Source organism: Esox lucius, chromosome 4 (genome assembly GCF_011004845.1).
Source record: "Esox lucius isolate fEsoLuc1 chromosome 4, fEsoLuc1.pri, whole genome shotgun sequence".
In the NCBI taxonomy this organism is placed as follows: Eukaryota; Metazoa; Chordata; class Actinopteri; order Esociformes; family Esocidae; genus Esox; species Esox lucius.
Genome location: NC_047572.1, coordinates 33,217,802 through 33,237,380, shown reverse-complemented (window position 1 = coordinate 33,237,380; position 19,579 = coordinate 33,217,802). Strand labels below are relative to the sequence as shown.

At 44.0% G+C, this 19,579-nt stretch overlaps 1 protein-coding gene across 1 annotated transcript; it reads right to left on the bottom strand.

Annotated features, from left to right (window-relative positions):
* Positions 1-152: 152 nt before the first annotated feature.
* Positions 153-19,229, bottom strand: taf7 (TAF7 RNA polymerase II, TATA box binding protein (TBP)-associated factor). The gene is made up of 12 exons (XM_010906063.4): positions 19,090-19,229; positions 18,827-18,903; positions 15,212-15,290; positions 14,764-14,897; positions 13,351-13,471; positions 13,145-13,203; positions 11,831-11,903; positions 10,213-10,326; positions 9,715-9,915; positions 3,694-3,806; positions 2,221-2,280; positions 153-502 (listed from the first exon to the last, which is right to left on the bottom strand). Exons 1-12 carry the CDS (start codon positions 19,127-19,129, stop codon positions 458-460), a joined length of 1,116 nt encoding a protein of 371 aa, XP_010904365.1. The 5' UTR covers positions 19,130-19,229; the 3' UTR covers positions 153-457.
* Between the last annotated feature and the right edge of the window lie 350 nt (positions 19,230-19,579).

Here is a 19,579-nt window from a genome sequence, read left to right as displayed (position 1 = left end):
TAGAAGCTTGGAGGGGTAATCCTACAGGATGAGGGAGAGCAATGCGGAATCAATGGGGGCTGATGACGTTGAAGTGCCTGGTCTCTCTAACAGACCTGGTCAGCCTCCCACAGCTCTGGCAGTAAGACTAGTCAAACACAGACACACTTCAATTCAGTAGTTAAACCAAAGGGTTTATTTATACAGAGTAACAGAAAACGTGTTCCAGTAACTCCAATCATTCCCGGGTCTACAAACACCACCACATCCAAGAAATAAAATGTCAAATTATCAAAAAATAGAAAACACTAAAATCCTCCAACTGGCCTGGAGACTGAAATGAGAATCCAGTCCATAATGGAATGACACATCATGTCACGGAGGAGGTCTCCCACAGCGACGACAGACGCTTCTCTCACTCTCTTCTCCGGCTGGTTGGTCTCACAGCACCCATTGACGCATGGCTGCCCCCTGGTGGTCACTTCTCGATCAACGAGTCCAGCTGCTCCTGAAGCGAGGCCAGCTGTTGGGGCAGAGATTGGGAGGGTTGATTGATGCCGAACGCCGGGTGTAATTGGTAGGCTAAGTGGAGGATGATTAACATGTCTTGCAACATTACCGGTTTCTCCATCATTTGTCAATACAAACAGCAAAACAAGGTGACGTGCTGACAGGGACGAGACCCATATTCAGATACTGCGACTGGTGTTAATGTCTCGACAATTCTAATTAAGATTAGTTTAGATTGAGTCAATCAATGCACTTGGATGTTGAAAATAAAGCCAGTGCTTTTTGTATTAAACATTGGCTGTGTGGGGATGTTCTAACGGAAGACGTTGGCCCTCGTTCATGAAATCCTCTCAGAAAAGATCTCAGATTCAAGCGTGGGAAGCGACTAACGATCATCTCCAAGTGTGATTTACGGAACTGTCGCCTCTCATCAACACGATCGTAGATGTCATCGCAGATTGATAAATCAGAAAGCCGTGGACGTGATTATGCACTGCACCTGTCCTTATTTACATATGACACACCCTTATTTATGCGATAATCAACCTATAAATTGACAGCTATCAGCATAAATTATAGCCTGAAACTGCTAATTAACCATTCGTCATTCTCCATGACAAAATCACCCATTTATGGAACACTTTCACATCTCATCCTTTAGAAGAACAAGCTCTGCCATCATTAGGGTAACTGCTCGATCCAGAACCACTAGTTTATTTATCCTCTCACTAATCAATTTAAGTCCTGTTAACTAATCAATCCCAGCCACCAAAATTATAATAACCTTATATGATCTCCAAGTATGTTGATACTATAGGCCTGAGAGACTTGGGAAAAGCAAGTTTGTCTAGTGTATTATGTACCCAAAATCATTTCAAACCTTACAAACGCATTAACAACAGAAATAAGAGATATAAATGCAGAATTAAATGAAATAAATACATTGATACCATATTTAATATTCTGGTACATTTGTGTTACATTCCTTGTCATCTTATTCTATATAATGTATTATTATAATAGCTGTGGTTGTTACTGAGGCTTTTATGATTGTTGTTTTGCGTGATAATGGCGGTGTTATGCGAATCAAGCATGATCTTATTTTTTTACATTGATTTACCACATCTCTGACCACACGTAAGGAACGCCAGGATACGACAAAGATAATATCGATGAATACCAGCGCTGTCGTGAAGTTATTGTACGATCATTGCAAGATCAAATTTGATCGTACCCACAAATGAGGGCCAATGTCAGTTCAGTAAAAAAAAAAAAAAAAAAAAAAGGGCCTGAAACTAGGACGCACCGATCGATACTGATATCAGTCCCGGGTCGAAATGGGCCTCATGTACTTAGAAATAAGTGAAAAGACAAGAGTTTTTTACTGAAAAAACCTGGTGCAGCTTTGAGTACTTGGTATCGGTACTTGGTATCGGCAAGTAGCCAAATATAAGTACTCGTACTTGTACTCGACCTGAAAAAAAGTGGTATCGGTGCATCCCTACCTGAAGCCTTACGTTTTCTTCATGAACGTTATTTAGTGGCTTATCCCTTGGGATAACTTGGTTGGATTACCCTGATGAGTCATGTGACCCTTCAATAACTCCTGACCCATCAGAAAGGCCAGCCAGTTCACTACTTTAAAATGGTGTAAGCCCTCCGTTGCTACGTCCATGCTGAGCGGTGTTCAATCATCTGTGATCTCTTCCTGTTTTCCTGAGACAACCATACCTGTTCCATCTCCCTCTCTTCCTGATGAATGATCTCATTGAGCAGAGCCTGAAAGCGGTTCTGTAAAGGAAGGCAGAAACAAGTATTTTACTTTGACTTAACATCAGAAAGCTCTGCTGGAATCTGAGCATGCCGTACTGCCCTGGCTGTCAGAGAGCGTATCCCCCAATCTGACAGAAAGGCTTTTTGGAATGCCAGTCAGACGCCTTTGACCTTTCACTTTGGCCATGATAATAATGGTGAAAGATAGGCCCGGCTTGGCCAGCTGAGCAAAGTTGAGATAACGTGGTAAAAGCCTTCGTTTGCCTGTCTCATGTTGTACATCTGTCCCTAAACAGCAGTTGACAGAACAGGGATGTTTTTTGTAAAACTCAAACATAGCTCACAGACAGCTGAAAATATAATGTAAAAAATTTATTAAAAATCAAGAACTGAGTTGCCTGCGGCATGAATATGGAAAGTTTTTTACATGAGGTGATTTAGAACGTTTATATTTCATACAAAGACTTCTCCCGCCAAAGCGGACCAGGTGTTTGTTAGAAACCACAACAGAGACCGAGAAAGCGAGAGAGAAACAGAGACAGAGAAAGCAAGAGAGAGAGAGAGAGCGCTGAATTAGTGAAAGTGAGTGTAGGTGTGAATAAGTGGTTTTGAAGGCCTTATTTCGCATTGGCGCAGTAAAGGCTTCTTTCTGGCAACTCGACCATATAGCTACATTTTTGTTCAAGTATCGTTGTATTGTTTTCCTTGAAACAACCACACTGTCTTTTTCCAGAGCAGCCTGTATTTTTCCTGAGGTTACCTGTGGGTTTTTCTTTGTATCCCAAACAATTCTTCCAGCAGTTTGGCTGAAATCTTTCTTGGATTGGTATCAAGAGATACCAGAATTTTCCACTTCTAAATGAGTGATTGAACAGTACTGACTGGCATTTTCAATGCTTTTTATATCCTTTTCCATCTTTATAAAGTTCCATTGTCTTGTTACGCAGGTCTTTTGACAGTTCTTTTCTGCTCCCCATGGCTCAGTATCTAGCCTGCTCAGTGCATCCACATGAGAGCTAACAAACTCATTCACTATTAATACACAGACACTAATTTAAAAAGACACAGGTGTGGGGAATTCACATTTAATTGCCATTTTCACCTGTGTGTGTCACCTTGTGTGTCTGTAACAAGGCCAAACATTCAGGATATGTAAACATTTGATCAGGCCCTTAGGGTGATTTCTGTAATCATTATGGTTTAAAAAAATTATCACAACTATGTGATAATAAATGGCTTCATAAGGTCACTATCCTTAAATAAGACAGTTTTATTGCATGATCAGTCATATTTTCAAAATCAATGCCAAAATGTCATAATTTCTGCCAGGGTATGCAAACTTATGAGCACAACTGTACATATATAGTGTGTGTGTGTGTATATAGTGTGTGTGTGTGTGTGTGTGTGTGTATATATATATATATATCTCACCTTCAGTGCCTGGTTCTCCACCTTCATGATTAGATCCTCCTGTTGTTTCTTGCGTGCCCGTGTCTCCTTCAGCTTGGCCTTCACACTGTCTATCTGCACCTGGTACTCCATCACTTCATCAGAGACACAGAAGAACACACACAACAGGAAGTCCCCCATGAGGTCATCACAAACACTCCCACAGCATCAAGTGAATTCCTCAGGTACTTAACACAGTCACAGAAGCCAATGTCCACTACTGGTTCTGGACTGGTTTTGTCTCAGGGCCCAAACTGAACCAGGCTGTCTCAGCTGGGACACAATATTCGTATTGCAAGGTTTCTAGGCCAAAATGCAATCAAGTAAAATACTTTTACGTTCAAGGCTGTATTGGAAGCAAATTATGTAATGGGGATTGCCGTGTCCAGAGATGACACCCTCAGATATTAAACTATGCCTACTATATTGTCATAGAAGTATGTTACATAACCTTATTTGAATAGTTCCTTACTTTTTCTTACTTAAATACAATCAATGAGGGTTGTTGTTAACGAGTGCCTGGATTCACAACATTGGAATGCTCAGCCAGCCTTGTAAATATGCATAGGCAGCCTGAACAGGGGACATTTTATTGTTTTTATAGTTACCGTGATGTAACTATATGTCCTACTTATGTTTGTTCACTAGCAACAATCTATGCAAGTTCTTTTCCATCAAATATGCCTCACCTAGCAAATTTGTCGTGCATTTGACTCTCTTTAATTGACTTCCACACAAAAATGCCTCGCTTGGTGCTCAAGAAAAATATAAAAACATGCTGCAGAACATAGATTTTCTACTCAGTTGGGCCTCTAGCTTCATTTCTTCTCTGACGCAATGGATCTATTAAAAAAAAACGATTAGGTCCCCTGTGGGAAATGCTTAGCAGCACTTCGGTTCCAATCCTTTCATAACTGCTGTTGGTCTTTTTCCTTTGTATCAAAACAACCACAGAAATAGAACGACCATTAGCTCATTCTATGACTCCCAACAGTTCACCCAAGTGTTTTTATCACAGCCATCTATTAACATCATATATATACATGCGTTTCTGGTTGTGTTCTGTAGGCTGCATTGGTCTATGTATTAGAATTGATTTATTCTAGTTATAGACTAGTCTAGAATTGATTTGTTCTAGTCATAGCCTGGTCTAGAATTGATTTGTTCTAGTCATAGCCTGGTCTAGAATTGATTTGTTCTAGTCATAGCCTGGTCTAGAATTGATTTGTTCTAGTCATAGCCTGGTCTAGAATTGATTTGTTCTAGTCATAGCCTGGTCTAGAATTGATTTGTTCTAGTCATAGCCTGGTCTAGAATTGATTTGTTCTAGTCATAGCCTGGTCTAGAATTGATTTGTTCTAGTCATAGCCTGGTCTAGAATTGATTTGTTCTAGTCATAGCCTGGTCTAGAATTGATTTGTTCTAGTCATAGCCTGGTCTAGAATTGATTTGTTCTAGTCATAGCCTGGTCTAGAATTGATTTGTTCTAGTCATAGCCTGGTCTAGAATTGATTTGTTCTAGTCATAGCCTGGTCTAGAATTGATTTGTTCTAGTCATAGCCTGGTCTAGAATTGATTTGTTCTAGTCATAGCCTGGTCTAGAATTGATTTGTTCTAGTCATAGCCTGGTCTAGAATTGATTTGTTCTAGTCATAGCCTGGTCTAGAATTGATTTGTTCTAGTCATAGCCTGGTCTAGAATTGATTTGTTCTAGTCATAGCCTGGTCTAGAATTGATTTGTTCTAGTCATAGCCTGGTCTAGAATTGATTTGTTCTAGTCATAGCCTGGTCTAGAATTGATTTGTTCTAGTCATAGCCTGGTCTAGAATTGATTTGTTCTAGTCATAGCCTGGTCTAGAATTGATTTGTTCTAGTCATAGCCTGGTCTAGAATTGATTTGTTCTAGTCATGGGCTACTAGTTTTAAGCAAGTCTGTTTCATGTGTGTATTCTGGTCTGAACACACTGTCCCAGTAGTGAGTGTCTGATCATTCTAGAACGCATCAGTAATCGCACGTCTCAAGTTGTGCCAGAAAGCTGATAATCCTTAGTTAATTAGTGGGTGGTCACAGAATCCATCAGCCTGCCCATCCTTTCTAGATAAACAAGTTGGAAATGTATAGAAGCCAATATGGAGATTACAACAACAGACGCATTTAAATTTTTCGAACTAGAAGCATGGATGTTGTACAGAGAATAAAGGCAGTATTGTAAGGAGTGTCAAATCATCGTCTGCTCTGAGAGGCAGCTTGGGCCCAGTGCCTGGCACAGAGTAATCATGCATTAGCAATGAATCCAGGACTTGCCTGCAGTTGTTGAACGCAGCCGGTTGTCCACAAACACACTGATTGGTAATGGCTTTGAAATTACATAGCCTACACGACTCCAGTTTATCTGCCCCTTCTAACACATTCACTGGTGTTTGTCAATGCAGCCCTCTCACACAATAGGCTAACTAGAAGACTGCTCCAGTATTGACCCCCCACCTGAACCTTTCAATGTTGTGTTGAGTGACAAAGTGTTATTGAAATGTACTTCCAGATAATTTCCAACCTTTGATTCTCTTCCCCAGGTACATGCAGTTTGATTTGTGATTAAGACCCTGCTCCACCGCCACAACTCCCAGCAGATGGGGACAGCTGATGTCAAGTTGTGGGTCATTTAAACAACAGCCGATGCTGTTTCATTTCTTGTCACATTGCTCACTCAACCAGGAAGTCTATACCAGAATCCTTGTGTGCCAGAAGGAACACACTCTCAGGCCTTCTATGTCAATTGAGCTCATTTTTGTTGTGTTTTCTTAGGTCAACTGTCTTATTTCCTATGGGTTGTCAGAGATTAACCGTTTTCTTCAGAATGTTTTAATGAGAAAAACATCCATTGAATATACATTTCTGAAGATTCTGAGATTTTTTTTTTTATATCCGGTTAAAATGTGTAAGAGCTATTTTGGAGCTTAGAACACGGACCAAAAAAAGAGAATGACTGAGTGACTACCCCTAGTTAAATAGCCTAGTGGTTAGAGAGACAGACTGGAATGCAGGCAGCTGGTGTTTGAGCCTCGCCATAGACAGAACTAATTATGCATTAGGATTCTTTCAGGATAGACAAAAACTTTGCTGGCTACAACCTTTAGTAGCTACATTATAGTAAGCCTAAAATAACTGTTTACGGTTATATTGCGACTATTTCTGGTGGATTTTCAAAGTATGCATCTGTCAATGCTTTTTAGGGTAATAGAACCCCTTGTGCAGTTAAAGAGGAGGTGTTTCCGTGATTCTCTCGTCTTTTCACTTGATGAAAAAGGAAGTTGTCACCTATATTGCGCCAAGAAATTAAATAGCTGCTTCACCATCATCCACCAAGTATGTACTTGTAGTATGTGATTTGAGATTGAGCCCATGCTTTCGATTTCCTCGTAGTTCACAGCATAGTGGTTAACTATTCAACTGTTATTGTAAGGACGACCATCTACAGTAACCTTTGTACAAGAGTACACATTAGTTCCGTAAAAAAAATAAAAATAAATGTTGCCCACGTTATTTCAGCAAAAATGTAATGACTGGGATGAAAGTGGCATTTGGAGACGATGCAGAGCTGAACTGAATACCAGCAGGCCGTGGGCCTTGTGGGAACATCCCCGACCTTCAATGTTCAATAAACCTCCCGCGGAAACAGTTCTCTAGTCAACAGTGAACTCGATTCACTTGCACACATTCTCCTTGTAGAGGTCAATGCAATGCCCGAGGAACCAATTACATATTTAGCAAGGACAGGCAACACTAAAAACTGGCAACTTTGTACGCAAATCCAACCCACAGGCACCAAAAAACTCACCACAGGTCGATTTCAAATGAATAAACCAACCAGCGGCGTCATGTAATCGATCTACATTGATCAGAACACACCGTCAACATGCACTCTGACCTTTGATAGGAGTTTGTAGGAAACATTTAGGAGGCATCTTGAGACTATGGAGTTGCAGACACACACAGCTCCCAGCCACGTCAATTGACAGATTGTTGAGGATTTGTCTTGACATTCGACAGCTTTACTTAAAAAAAATAAAACAAGTGAATTGAAAATAAGTGACCAGGTGGAGTCATTGAGGTGAATGTGAACCTGTCTATTCTCCTGCCAACAGGGGCCCTCATTAGTACAGGGATGGCCTGAAAGATCTCTTATGTGGCATTCATTACCTCCAATCACACACAAACAGACGCCAGCTGTGACAGGATTAAAAAAAGCGTGCTACATATTTCACCAGGTCCTCATTAAAACAACAGCCCAAGGCAAACACATTGCTGGACTGGTACCCAGGCGGACCATTAAAAGAGCCCGGCTGGACTGGTACCCAGGCCGACCATTAAAAGAGCCCGGCTGGACTGGTACCCAGGCCGACCATTAAAAGGGCCCGGCTGGACTGGTACCCAGGCCGACCATTAAAAGGGCCCGGCTGGACTGGTACCCAGGCCGACCATTAAAAGGGCCCGGCTGGACTGGTACCCAGGCCGACCATTAAAAGGGCCCGGCTGGACTGGTACCCAGGCCGACCATTAAAAGGGCCCGGCTGGACTGGTACCCAGGCAAACCATTAAAAGGGCCCGGCTGGACTGGTACCCAGGCCGACCATTAAAAGGGCCCGGCTGGACTGGTACCCAGGCCGACCATTAAAAGGGCCCGCCCTGCGACAGGACGGATGGAGACGAAGTTGCACGGATAGCTATGTGATTGACAGGTCCATGTAAACCAGTGAAGGTGCACTGAGCTGTCTCAGAGGTAAGGAGAGAGTGAGGGGGAGCTCTATGGGCCAGCTGGGCTGAATCAGAGGTAAGGAGAGAGTGAGGGGGAGCTCTATGGGCCAGCTGGGCTGAATCAGAGGTAAGGAGAGAGTGAGGGGGAGCTCTATGGGCCAGCTGGGCTGAATCAGAGGTAAGGAGAGAGTGAGGGGGAGCTCCATGGGCCAGCTGTGGCTGAATCAGAGAGGTCACCTGCCAGTCCTCTTAGGGAGGAGATAACTGAAGATGAAAAGATTGAGGGAGGAAGGAAGATGTCGGTCTGACCTAGAAAACTGCCTCACTCTCAGTCCAGCTCTCGTGTGGTGGTGGTCGTGGGGGGGGGGGTTGATGACAACAGGACATTAGTGTGGTTAATGTGACTTGATGGCCTGTGTTAGTTCGTCTGTAGCCACTGCTTCTGTTTCCGACAACACAACCCCCCCCCCACCTCCCCCCCAACCGGCTGCTATTCCAATTTCCAGCTCGATTTACAAGACAATCAGACCCTTCAAACAGAACAAGAAACCAGGCAAGCCTAGTTCAGCCGGCCTGCAGTAAAAAGTGTTGATTTTAGTTGCCCTCCCGAGAATCTGGTGCTACCTCGGTGAAGATAGTACGGCAAAACATGTCCAATCATCACCTTTTAATTCCATTTTATACAGCCAATCACTAATGGCCACTCCATTTTCTCAGTCCAATTATTGCCCTTACAAGGCAGTGTCTTTCACCACTACGCCACAGAGATATACATTTGCTGGGTGTTTGTATAGCCCTTTTTCTGTCCTGAACAAATCCTAACGCATTGTGTGTTTTGACTGAGACAGGAGTCGACCGCGAGACCTGATGTTCTATAGTCCACGTCTCTAACCACTACGCTATTTATCAAGGGGTAGTCACTCACCCACCCACCCACCCATCCACCCACCCACCCACCCACCCACTCACCCACTCACCCACCCACCCACCCACCCACTCACCCACCCACCCACCCACCCACCCATTCACTCACCCACCCACAGCCAGTCGCTCTTCTAGGCCGGCTGGGCTTACGCGGTCCGGCAGAAATAACAGATTCATATTTTGGTGGCAATATGGGGACGGTACGCCCCTCTCGGCATCTGTATGCGACCCTTCACCCCTTCACATTGGATGATGCCAGGTGAACCTCTACCATCAGGGCCAGGGGAATGGCCCACCCCCGACTCAGCTCCCTCCTCCGGTCTCACCTATCTGGTTGTTCCGGTCGGACTCATCCCGGGCCCCGTCTGATGACTCGTTCAGTTTGTCATGGAGCTGTCTAACAAGGTCATCCTCCGTGTCCATGATGTTCAGGTCCTCGTCTTCGTGGCGCAGGTCCCCCTCGTCCTCCTCATCCTCGCTGCTGCTGCTGATGTCGTTGAAGATCTCCCGCAATTCGTCGTGTTGGGCTGAAAGGTAACACACACAGGGTTTGTCCAGACCAAAACACTTCTATATTGAAACAAAAAGCAGCTAATGACCTCCTCGACACCAACTTGCCCAAATGCTTACTGGACTGTGACAGGACAGAACTACAATATACATCGTTTGATTAAGATGACAGGACAGCGGGAGAGCAATTAGGGTTGAATGCCTTAGTCAGGGACAGAACTTATCAACATGCCGGCTCAGGAATTGGAATCAAGGACGAACCCATGGCCATTTTGGGAAACCCTGTGCAAAATGACCACATGCACGGTGCTTACCAGAGGAACCACGGCCCATCTTGTGCCCGGATGTCCCAGGGGATGAGTCCAGGTTGGCCAGGGAGCCATGGTTATCTGCCTCTTTGGTCTCATCCTCAGCAATCACCTCCCAGCCTACACCCCAGGTTAGGGAAACCTCGTAATCGAATCACTGTTAGAAGCAGGGGGGGGGCCTAAGAACCTTTCCTTATATTGTTTGCAGGGTGAGGGGGGGGGGGTAAGAATCTATTCTTACCTACACATGATAATACCCAAGAAATACCCCAGTATGGAATCCCAGGAATGACAAATGTCAGCAAAAGGTTATTTGATGAGTTAATTATTTATCAAGGATAATTTGCAGACAAATTAAATTAAAAAATAACATTCTTCCGTTTACTCACCATTATATTTTTCACCACCCCACTTTTCCCCACTTTGCCTTTTCCTGGTCTCATAATAATTATGGGGGTGTGTCTAAAGCCATGCAGGGGATAGGCTGTATTAACCTTAGAACGGGTTTAACAAAAAGATGCCGGTTGTAGCGCAGCTGAAGTTCTACTACTGCCTCCAGTATTGTTGTCTGTGTTACCACGGTAACACCTGGTCCATGAAGGGCTAGCCATGTTCCGATCAATGTTGATATTGGCTTTAGACTCGCTTTATTTCCTCGGCTAAAACGCGTTGTCTGTTACAATGAGTGTGACCCAATTATTATTTTTCATGTACTTTGTTGGTTTATAGTAGGCAAAGGAAATGATTAAAAACCTTTTCATATTTAAGTATCCTTTTAAATAATCTACTCATCAAATGGTCCAGACTCGATGGTTTAAGCACATGCATCCTTTGTACAAAGGGGACATAAATAAGGTATAGAAAAACCGAGACGCGTCTTTGCAGGTCTCAATCAGACTGTAAAAACCAGGAGATTGTAGTGGGGCTAACGAGTGGATTTCAACCTCAGTGCATATGTCCCGACCTGTTGTTAAAGCACATGCATCGTTAGGTGACATGAATAAGCTATTGAATAACAGAAAGGAGTTTTTGGATAAATACATTATTTTCGCCTAGTGCATGACATCAATATTACATTGATTATCATCAATACCGATATATCGCGACACCCCATATACTAATTACTTTACCTAACGGATTCCATCACGTTCAAGCGATTAGTTACAAACCTGCTTCACTATAAGGTTTGGCTTTAATTGAAATGGGGAACCAAACTCCAATTCAAATTGTTTACTTTAATGAGGACACAAAGGTAATCAAATAAACCGGCGTCCAGTCCTCACACAGCACAGTAGGAGACGCGGTCTGATGTTAACCCCCATAGCCTGTGCTGTGTTCCTATTCTGTCAGTCCTGCTCAGCGTTCCATTCAGATGCTAATATGGGTAAGTTGTAGCACAGATCCCACATTAAGACATTAGCAGGGGACGCTTCAAATGTAGCCCAGCGGAGCAGAGAGGAGCCAACCACTGGTCTCCCTTCAGCAGATTCGGGCCATGTTATGTTTCATTTGCAGTATGTGAAAGAGTTATTGCAATACGTAGGGACAGGTTAATGCAGTGTGTGTGTGTGTGTGTGTTTGTGTGTTTGTGTGTGTGTGTTCCAGCACGTGAGCTAAAGGATACGGACGCTAACGGCCTCGGCGTCAGTGCTCAGCAATCTCTTCACCTCTTTCTCCACGTCGGGGGACTCGATGTACTGCAAAAGAAATCAGCCTGGACTTACTGCAGGCCTCCAGACCAGCGCACGCCGAGGACTGGTGGCCACGTTCCCCCAGACCAGCGCACGCAGAGGACTGGTGGCCACGTTCCTCCAGACCAGCGCACGCCGAGGACTGGTGGCCACATTCCCCCAGACCAGCGCACGCAGAGGACTGGTGGCCACGTTCCTCCAGACCAGCGCACGCCGAGGACTGGTGGCCACGTTCCTCCAGACCAGCGCACGCAGAGGACTGGTGGCCACGTTCCTCCAGACCAGCGCACGCAGAGGACTGGTGGCCACGTTCCTCCAGACCAGTGCATGCGGAGGACTGGTGGCCACGTTCCTCCAGACCAGTGCATGCGGAGGACTGGTGGCCACGTTCCTCCAGACCAGCGCACGCCGAGGACTGGTGGCCACGTTCCTCCAGACCAGCGCACGCCGAGGACTGGTGGCCACGTTCCTCCAGACCAGTGCATGCGGAGGACTGGTGGCCACGTTCCTCCAGACCAGTGCATGCGGAGGACTGGTGGCCACGTTCCTCCAGACCAGCGCACGCAGAGGACTGGTGGCCACGTTCCTCCAGACCAGCGCACGCCGAGGACTGGTGGCCACGTTCCTCCAGACCAGTGCATGCGGAGGACTGGTGGCCACGTTCCTCCAGACCAGTGCATGCGGAGGACTGGTGGCCACGTTCCTCCAGACCAGCGCACGCCGAGGACTGGTGGCCACGTTCCTCCAGACCAGCGCACGCCGAGGACTGGTGGCCACGTTCCTCCAGACCAGCGCACGCCGAGGACTGGTGGCCACGTTCCTCCAGACCAGTGCATGCGGAGGACTGGTGGCCACGTTCCTCCAGACCAGTGCATGCGGAGGACTGGTGGCCACGTTCCAGAAAATACATTAGCCATTAAACAAAAGCTAGCCTATCATTATGGCACTCAATCTCAAAGAAGATTTATTCATAAGACAAAGTACATATCCTTCTCATTCACTCACTGTCACTTGTATCAAACCAGGGAATTTGGTTATTTTCTTCTATACCTTTGGGGCAAATAAAGATGGAAGGCCTTGATTTATGTAAATCTTAGTTTTTACTTCCGCTGCGGTTCCTTTTCCATGAAATTTAAATGTGTTGTTTGAATAAAGTGCCTGGGACAAGATCCCAGATTCATCTGAAGAAAAAATATTCACAAGATGAGTGGGAGAGTTGCGCTCCGGGGGAACAGAAATGTCAGTACCTTCTTCTTAGCTGTCTTCCTGAATCTCCTCTTTCTTGTGTTCTTCAGAGGGCATGTGACTGGAGACCGAAACATAAGGATTTAAAATGAACAGCTCAATCAAAAAGCAAACTTCCTGACTTGCTGGGGCCTAAAGTTATGTCTCAGCAGCATGCATGCAAAGCGCTACACTCAGCAGATTTCACCGTGGGGGGGGGTTTACTTACTGCCATGGTTCCAGATAAACTTCTTGTCCTTGTCTTTGTCCTTCTTCTTTTTGGGGTCTACAGTACCAGTGGGCTCCTCCAGGGGGGGGTAGAGGTCTCCATCCAACGTACACACCAGCATCTGCCCCATAGAGGTCATTAATTAGGAACCTAACAGCAGTTCATTATACAGTGTACTCCGTAAGTATTTGGACAGTGACAAATGTTTTGTTTTTGCACTGCAGCACATTGGATTTGAAGTCATTCATTAAATGGACCAATTCATTTAAAATAATGTAAGATTTAGTACCTGGTTGTAAATTCTTTGCATTCGATCAGTGCTTAAAATCTAAGACCCACAGGCATCACCAGGCGCTGGGTCTTCCCAGGTTGATGCTTTGCGAGGCCTGAACACCGGTCATTTTCAGGGCATTTTGCCTACAGCCTTGTCTTGCTCAGGTGACACTCACTTGGACAAGATGTTTCTGAAGACTTCATCCTGACTTTCTGCTGCCGTAAGCAGTCACATCATCAATGAAGAAAAGTGAGCGAGTTCCGGTGGCAGCCATACATGCCCACACCATGACACCAGCTCCACCATGTTTCATTGATGAGGGGGTATACTTTGGATCATGAGCAACTCCATTCTCCACACTTTCCATGACTACTCCAGGTAATCATCTCCTCTGCCCATAAGACCATGTTTAAGGTATGTATGTAAACCAATGGTAACCCCTGATGTAAACCCTCTGAGGTTATTCTGGTGTTGTCTTCTCTTTACGGTAGCCTTTGACTCATCTATGCCTATATCCTGGAATGTGTTCTTGTACTCTTTGACAGTTTTATCTATTTCTTCCACCATTTTAAGCATTCATAGTCTACAGGTCAAAAAACTGCTTTTGAATAAATGAAGGTAAATTAGGGGAAATAATTAAAATAAATAAATATCAGCCTGCTTTATTGGCACCTCTTTGCAGCTCATGTAGACAGACAACAGCAAGAGACTCAAAATGCAAATGCCACATCTAGAACCACTTAGAACAACACCTAGAACCACTTCTGGGCCTTCTGTTCGCTGCATGAACTAACGATGCAACAACCCACCTGGCCAAGAAAATCTGAACCGGCAACTGTCCCGGGGTCAGTGTACAAAAATGTCCAGAATTCTTACACAGTTCACAGACTTTGGACACGAATTCCCTCTAATCAAAGCTGACAGTCTAAATTTTAACCTCAATTCATAGTTAATTTTTTTTAATCCAATGTCCTGAAGGGGCCAACAAAACCTGTGTCACAGTTCAAATACTTCTGACCTGAAATGTACCTCTTATAATACTCGAAATGTTCACATACAGCAACGCTAGATCACGTAAATAAAGATCCAGGGACAGTTGAATCTGGTGAGAACTCGTATGGACATCGTTCCGGTCGTACCTGACAGACATCCGCGGTCTTATAGAACGTCTTCTTGTCAACAGTTTTCAAAGACTCCAGGATGCAAGGCAGGTCCACCAGTTTAGCAGCCAGGGGCACGCGGTCCACTCTCACAATGCCATGACGACCATCAGCTAGAGAACATTATATGAGGTCATTTCACACACAAACACACAACGATGACAATGTCTTAGACAACATGTGCTTTCTTGGGAAGGGATGATTATTGTCTCATGGGACAAGTAGACTTAACTGAATCACTGCTTCTGTATACAAAAAGATTAACTGAGCTGGGGTTAAATAAGTTCCCTCTAGTTAAGTTGAAGATTTCATCAGCATGATTAATGAAGCAAGTTTACACAATCCTTTGTAATGAATAGAGTTCACTTCTACTAACAAGACGCTCACTTTGATTAGACCATAAAGGAGTTTAAATAGTTTGACCCACCATGCAGCTCAATTGTGAGTCTGTCTTTGAGATTCACGCTGCTGGACTGAGCAATCCGTCTCACTGTCGAGGCGTATTCCTTAGACAGAGATCATGCAGAGAAGATACAAATCAATTTCACTAACAGCTCATGCCATGTCAACAAGAATGTCCTTCATTTAACAGGGGTACAGTGTTAAATGAAAAATCTACACACCCCTGAGAAAATGCCAGGTTTTTGTGATGTAAAAGAATGAGACAAAGATAAAACATTTTCCACTTTTAATGTGACGTATAATGCGAACAATTCAATTAAATAAAAAACAGAAATCTTCAAGGGGTAAAAATGAAAACTAAAAACCTTACAATAACCTGGTTTCATAATTGGTTCTTATAAATGGGGATGTGGCTGTGTTCAGAATTAACCAATTACATTCAAACTCATGTTAAATAGAAGTCATTATACACCTGCCATCATTTAAAAGGACTCTGATTAATCACAAATAAAGGTCAGCTGTTCTAGTAGTATTTTCCTGACATTTTCTTAGTTGCATCTCAGAGCAAAAGCCATGGTCCACAGAGAGCTTCCAAAGCATCAGAGGGATCTCATTGTTGAAAGATATCAGTCAGGAGAATACAAAATAATTTACAAAGCATTAGATATACCATGGAACATAGTGAACACAGTCATCATCAAGTGGAGAGAATATGGCACAACAGAGACATTACCAAGAACTGGAAATCCCTCAAACATTTTTGAAAATACGAGAAGAAAACTGGTCAGGGAGGCTTCCAAGGGGCCTGCAGGAATTTCTGGCAAGTTCTGGCTGTGTGCTACGTGACTACAATCTCCTGTATTCTTCACATGAATGGGCTATGGGGTGTGGTGGCAAGACAGAACCCTTTTCTTACAAAGAAAAACATCCAAGCCCGGCTGAAGTTTGCAAAGACAGACATCAAGTCCCCCCAATGGGAAAATGTGTTATGGTCTGATGAAACCAAGGTTAAACTTTTTGACCATTATTCCAAAAGGTATGTTTGGCGCAAAAACAACACTGCACATCACCCAAAGAACATCATACCCACAGTGAAGCATGGTGGTGGCAGCATTATGCTTTGGGGCTGTTTTTCTTCAGCTGGAACCGGAACCTTAGTCGGGGTGAAGGAAATTATGAACAGTTCCAAATACCAGGCAATACCTTCAGGCGTCCGTTAGAAAGCCGAAGATGAAGTTCACCTTTCAGCACGACAACGACCCAAAGCACTCATCCAAATCCACAAAAGCATGGATTCACCAGAAGAAGATTAACATTTTGGAATGGCCCAGCTAGAGCCCAGACCTGAATCCAATTGAACATCTGTGGGGTGATCTGAAGAGGGCTGTGCACAAATGATGTCCTCGCAATCTGACAGATCTGGAGCGCTTTTGCATAGAAGAGTTGGCAAATATTGCCATGTCAAGATGTGCCATGCTAATAGACTCCTAACCAAAAAGACTGAGTGCTGTAATAAAATCAAAAGGTGAATCAACAAAGTATTAGTTTAAGGGTGTGCACACTTATACAACCAGGTTATTGTGAGTTTTTTATTTTTCCCCCTCAAAGATTTCAGTTTGTTTTTCAATTGAATTGTTCAAAATTAAAGGTGGAAAAGTTCTGACATTATTTTTGTCTCATTCTTTTACATCACAAGAACCTGGCATTTTAACAGGGGTGTGTATACTTTCTATCCACTGTATATGGGAACATCCGAAAGGATAATTGGGTGAGTCTCTGCATATGAGAGGACCATTTGTAGCAATTATCAGCTAATCAATAACAATAACATTAAAGCCAACCTGGTGGCTACCTACGAAAATAATGATAATTTGAATTCTGAAGAGACATAGCTAACGTAGGGGGTCGTGGGTAGCTAAAGTGTTAATTGAACAAATAATAAAATGGAATTTTACGATTAGAAACACAGATGTGCATCCGCTGTTCACAGACACCTTGAAAAAATACAACTGGGCGGATTCCGCGGATCCGGAAAACCAGGTCAGTACGCGGATCCAGAAAACCAGGTCAGTATGCGGATCCAGAAAACCAGGTCAGTACGCGGATCCGAAAACCAGGTCAGTACGCGGATCCGGAAACCAGGTCAGTACGCGGATCCGGAAACCAGGTCAGTACGCGGATCCGGAAACCAGGTCAGTACACGGATCCGGAAACCAGGTCAGTACACGGATCCGGAAACCAGGTCAGTACGCGGATCCGGAAACCAGGTCAGTACGCGGATCCGGAAACCAGGTCAGTACGCGGATCCGGAAACCAGTCAGTACGCGGATCCGGAAACCAGTCAGTACGCGGATCCGGAAACCAGGTCAGTACGCGGATCCGGAAACCAGGTCAGTACGCGGATCCGGAAACCAGGTCAGTACGCGGATCCGGAAACCAGTCAGTACGCGGATCCGGAAACCAGTCAGTACGCGGTGACCACCATTTGCCTCAGGCAGCGCGACATCTCAAAGTTGACCACAGTTGACTGTGGCCTGGAATGCTGACCCACTCCTCTTCAATGGCAGAGTGAAGTTGCTCAATGTTGGTAGGAACTGGGACGGACTGCGAACGTTGATGAAGAGCATCCCAGACATGTTTAATGGATGAAAGGTCATGACAATGGGCCTCAGGATATTCTCACTGTATCTCTGTGAACTGAAATTTCCACTGTCAAAATGCAACTGCATTGGTTGTGTGTAGATCATACCTGGCCACACCATAACCTGACCATCACCATGGGGCGATCTGTCAACAACGTGGACATGAGCAAATAACTAACCTACACAATGCTGTACACTCTGTCCACCAATCGCCTGGTCCAGCTGAAACTGGCATTCATCCATGAAGAGCAAGTCTCCACTGAATCAGTGGCACTGAAAATGAGCATCTGTTACGACACTGATGTACAATCAGGTCAAGCACCTGGAGACAACAACAAGCTCCCAGATGAGCTTCACCGAGACGTTTTCATGACAGCCTGTGCAGAAACTCTTCAGCTTCACAGTTTCATTAGCTGACCAGGAGGCTGATCTCAGATGACACCGCAGGTGAACAAGTCAGATGTTGAGTTCTGGAGTGGTTACACGTGGTTGGCGGTTGTGAGGCCAGACAAAAACTACATTGGAGTCGGCTTATAGTAGAAAACGTTACATTTTCTGGCAACACATCTGGTAGACATTCCTTCAGTGAGCATGACAACTTCCTACTTCCATGACAAATAATTAAATATTAGAGTGGCATTTTACTGTCCCCAAAACAAGGTGCATCTGTGTAATGATCATGCTGTATAATAGCTTCTTGGCATGACAAAACATTATCTTCGCAAATGAGAAGTACTTACTAACCAGGATGGAGCCTAAACACATCTGTTGACAACATTTGAGAGAAATACCCTTTGTGCACATATGGAACATTTCTGGGATCTTTTATTTCAGTTCTTGAAATATGGGATCAACACTTTACATATTATGTTTATATTTATGTTCAGTATAAAAAATGAAACCGTCTCACCCATTCATTTTTTATTTCTAGTGACTTTGGGTCCTTGAAGTGCGCTATGTATGGCCACGTATTATTGTTATTTCAGCCATCTCCTTACCGTGGGAAGACGCAGGATGAACTGACTCTCCAGCTCATGCGGTGCATCCTCTTTGTTTTTCGAACCGACCTTCCCCACTGCAAAACAGTGTATAGTAATAGATTGACGTTAGTTAGCTACAGTAGATCGCTCCCCACCATTGGATTGGTGGATTGTGTTAGCTAGCTAGCATTTCCTAGCTATCCATTTCTCTGGTTTAGTTTCACGCACGTAGCTGAGACCGAAATCGGACGATCTCAGGCTTAACATAATTCAAAACATACCTTTTATTTTGGAGGTAGATTTGATCTTTTTGTTCTGCATAATGACTACTTTAGAAAGAAAAGACTTCGTAATTCTCACACAACATAAACAGCAAACTGGAAACCACTTCTTCTTCAAATAAGTCTTACCTAAAATCAAAAGTCGAAAGATACATGCCCTGCCACCTACTGGCCGGAATGAGAGCAGGACGGTATCATATCTAACGACCCATTATGTTCCCTGGGCGAATCCGAAAGATACAGGTCATAAAATTAGAATATCAGCAACAAGTTGATTTATTTCAGTAATTCCATTCATAAAGTGAAACTTGTATATTATATTAATTCATTACACACAGACTGATATATTTCAAATGTTTATTTCTTTTAATTGTTATGATTATAACTGACAACTAATGAAAATCCCAAATTCAGTATCTCCAAAAATGTGACTATTACTTAAGACCAATACAAAAAAATGATTTTTAGAAATGTTGGCCAACTGAAAAGT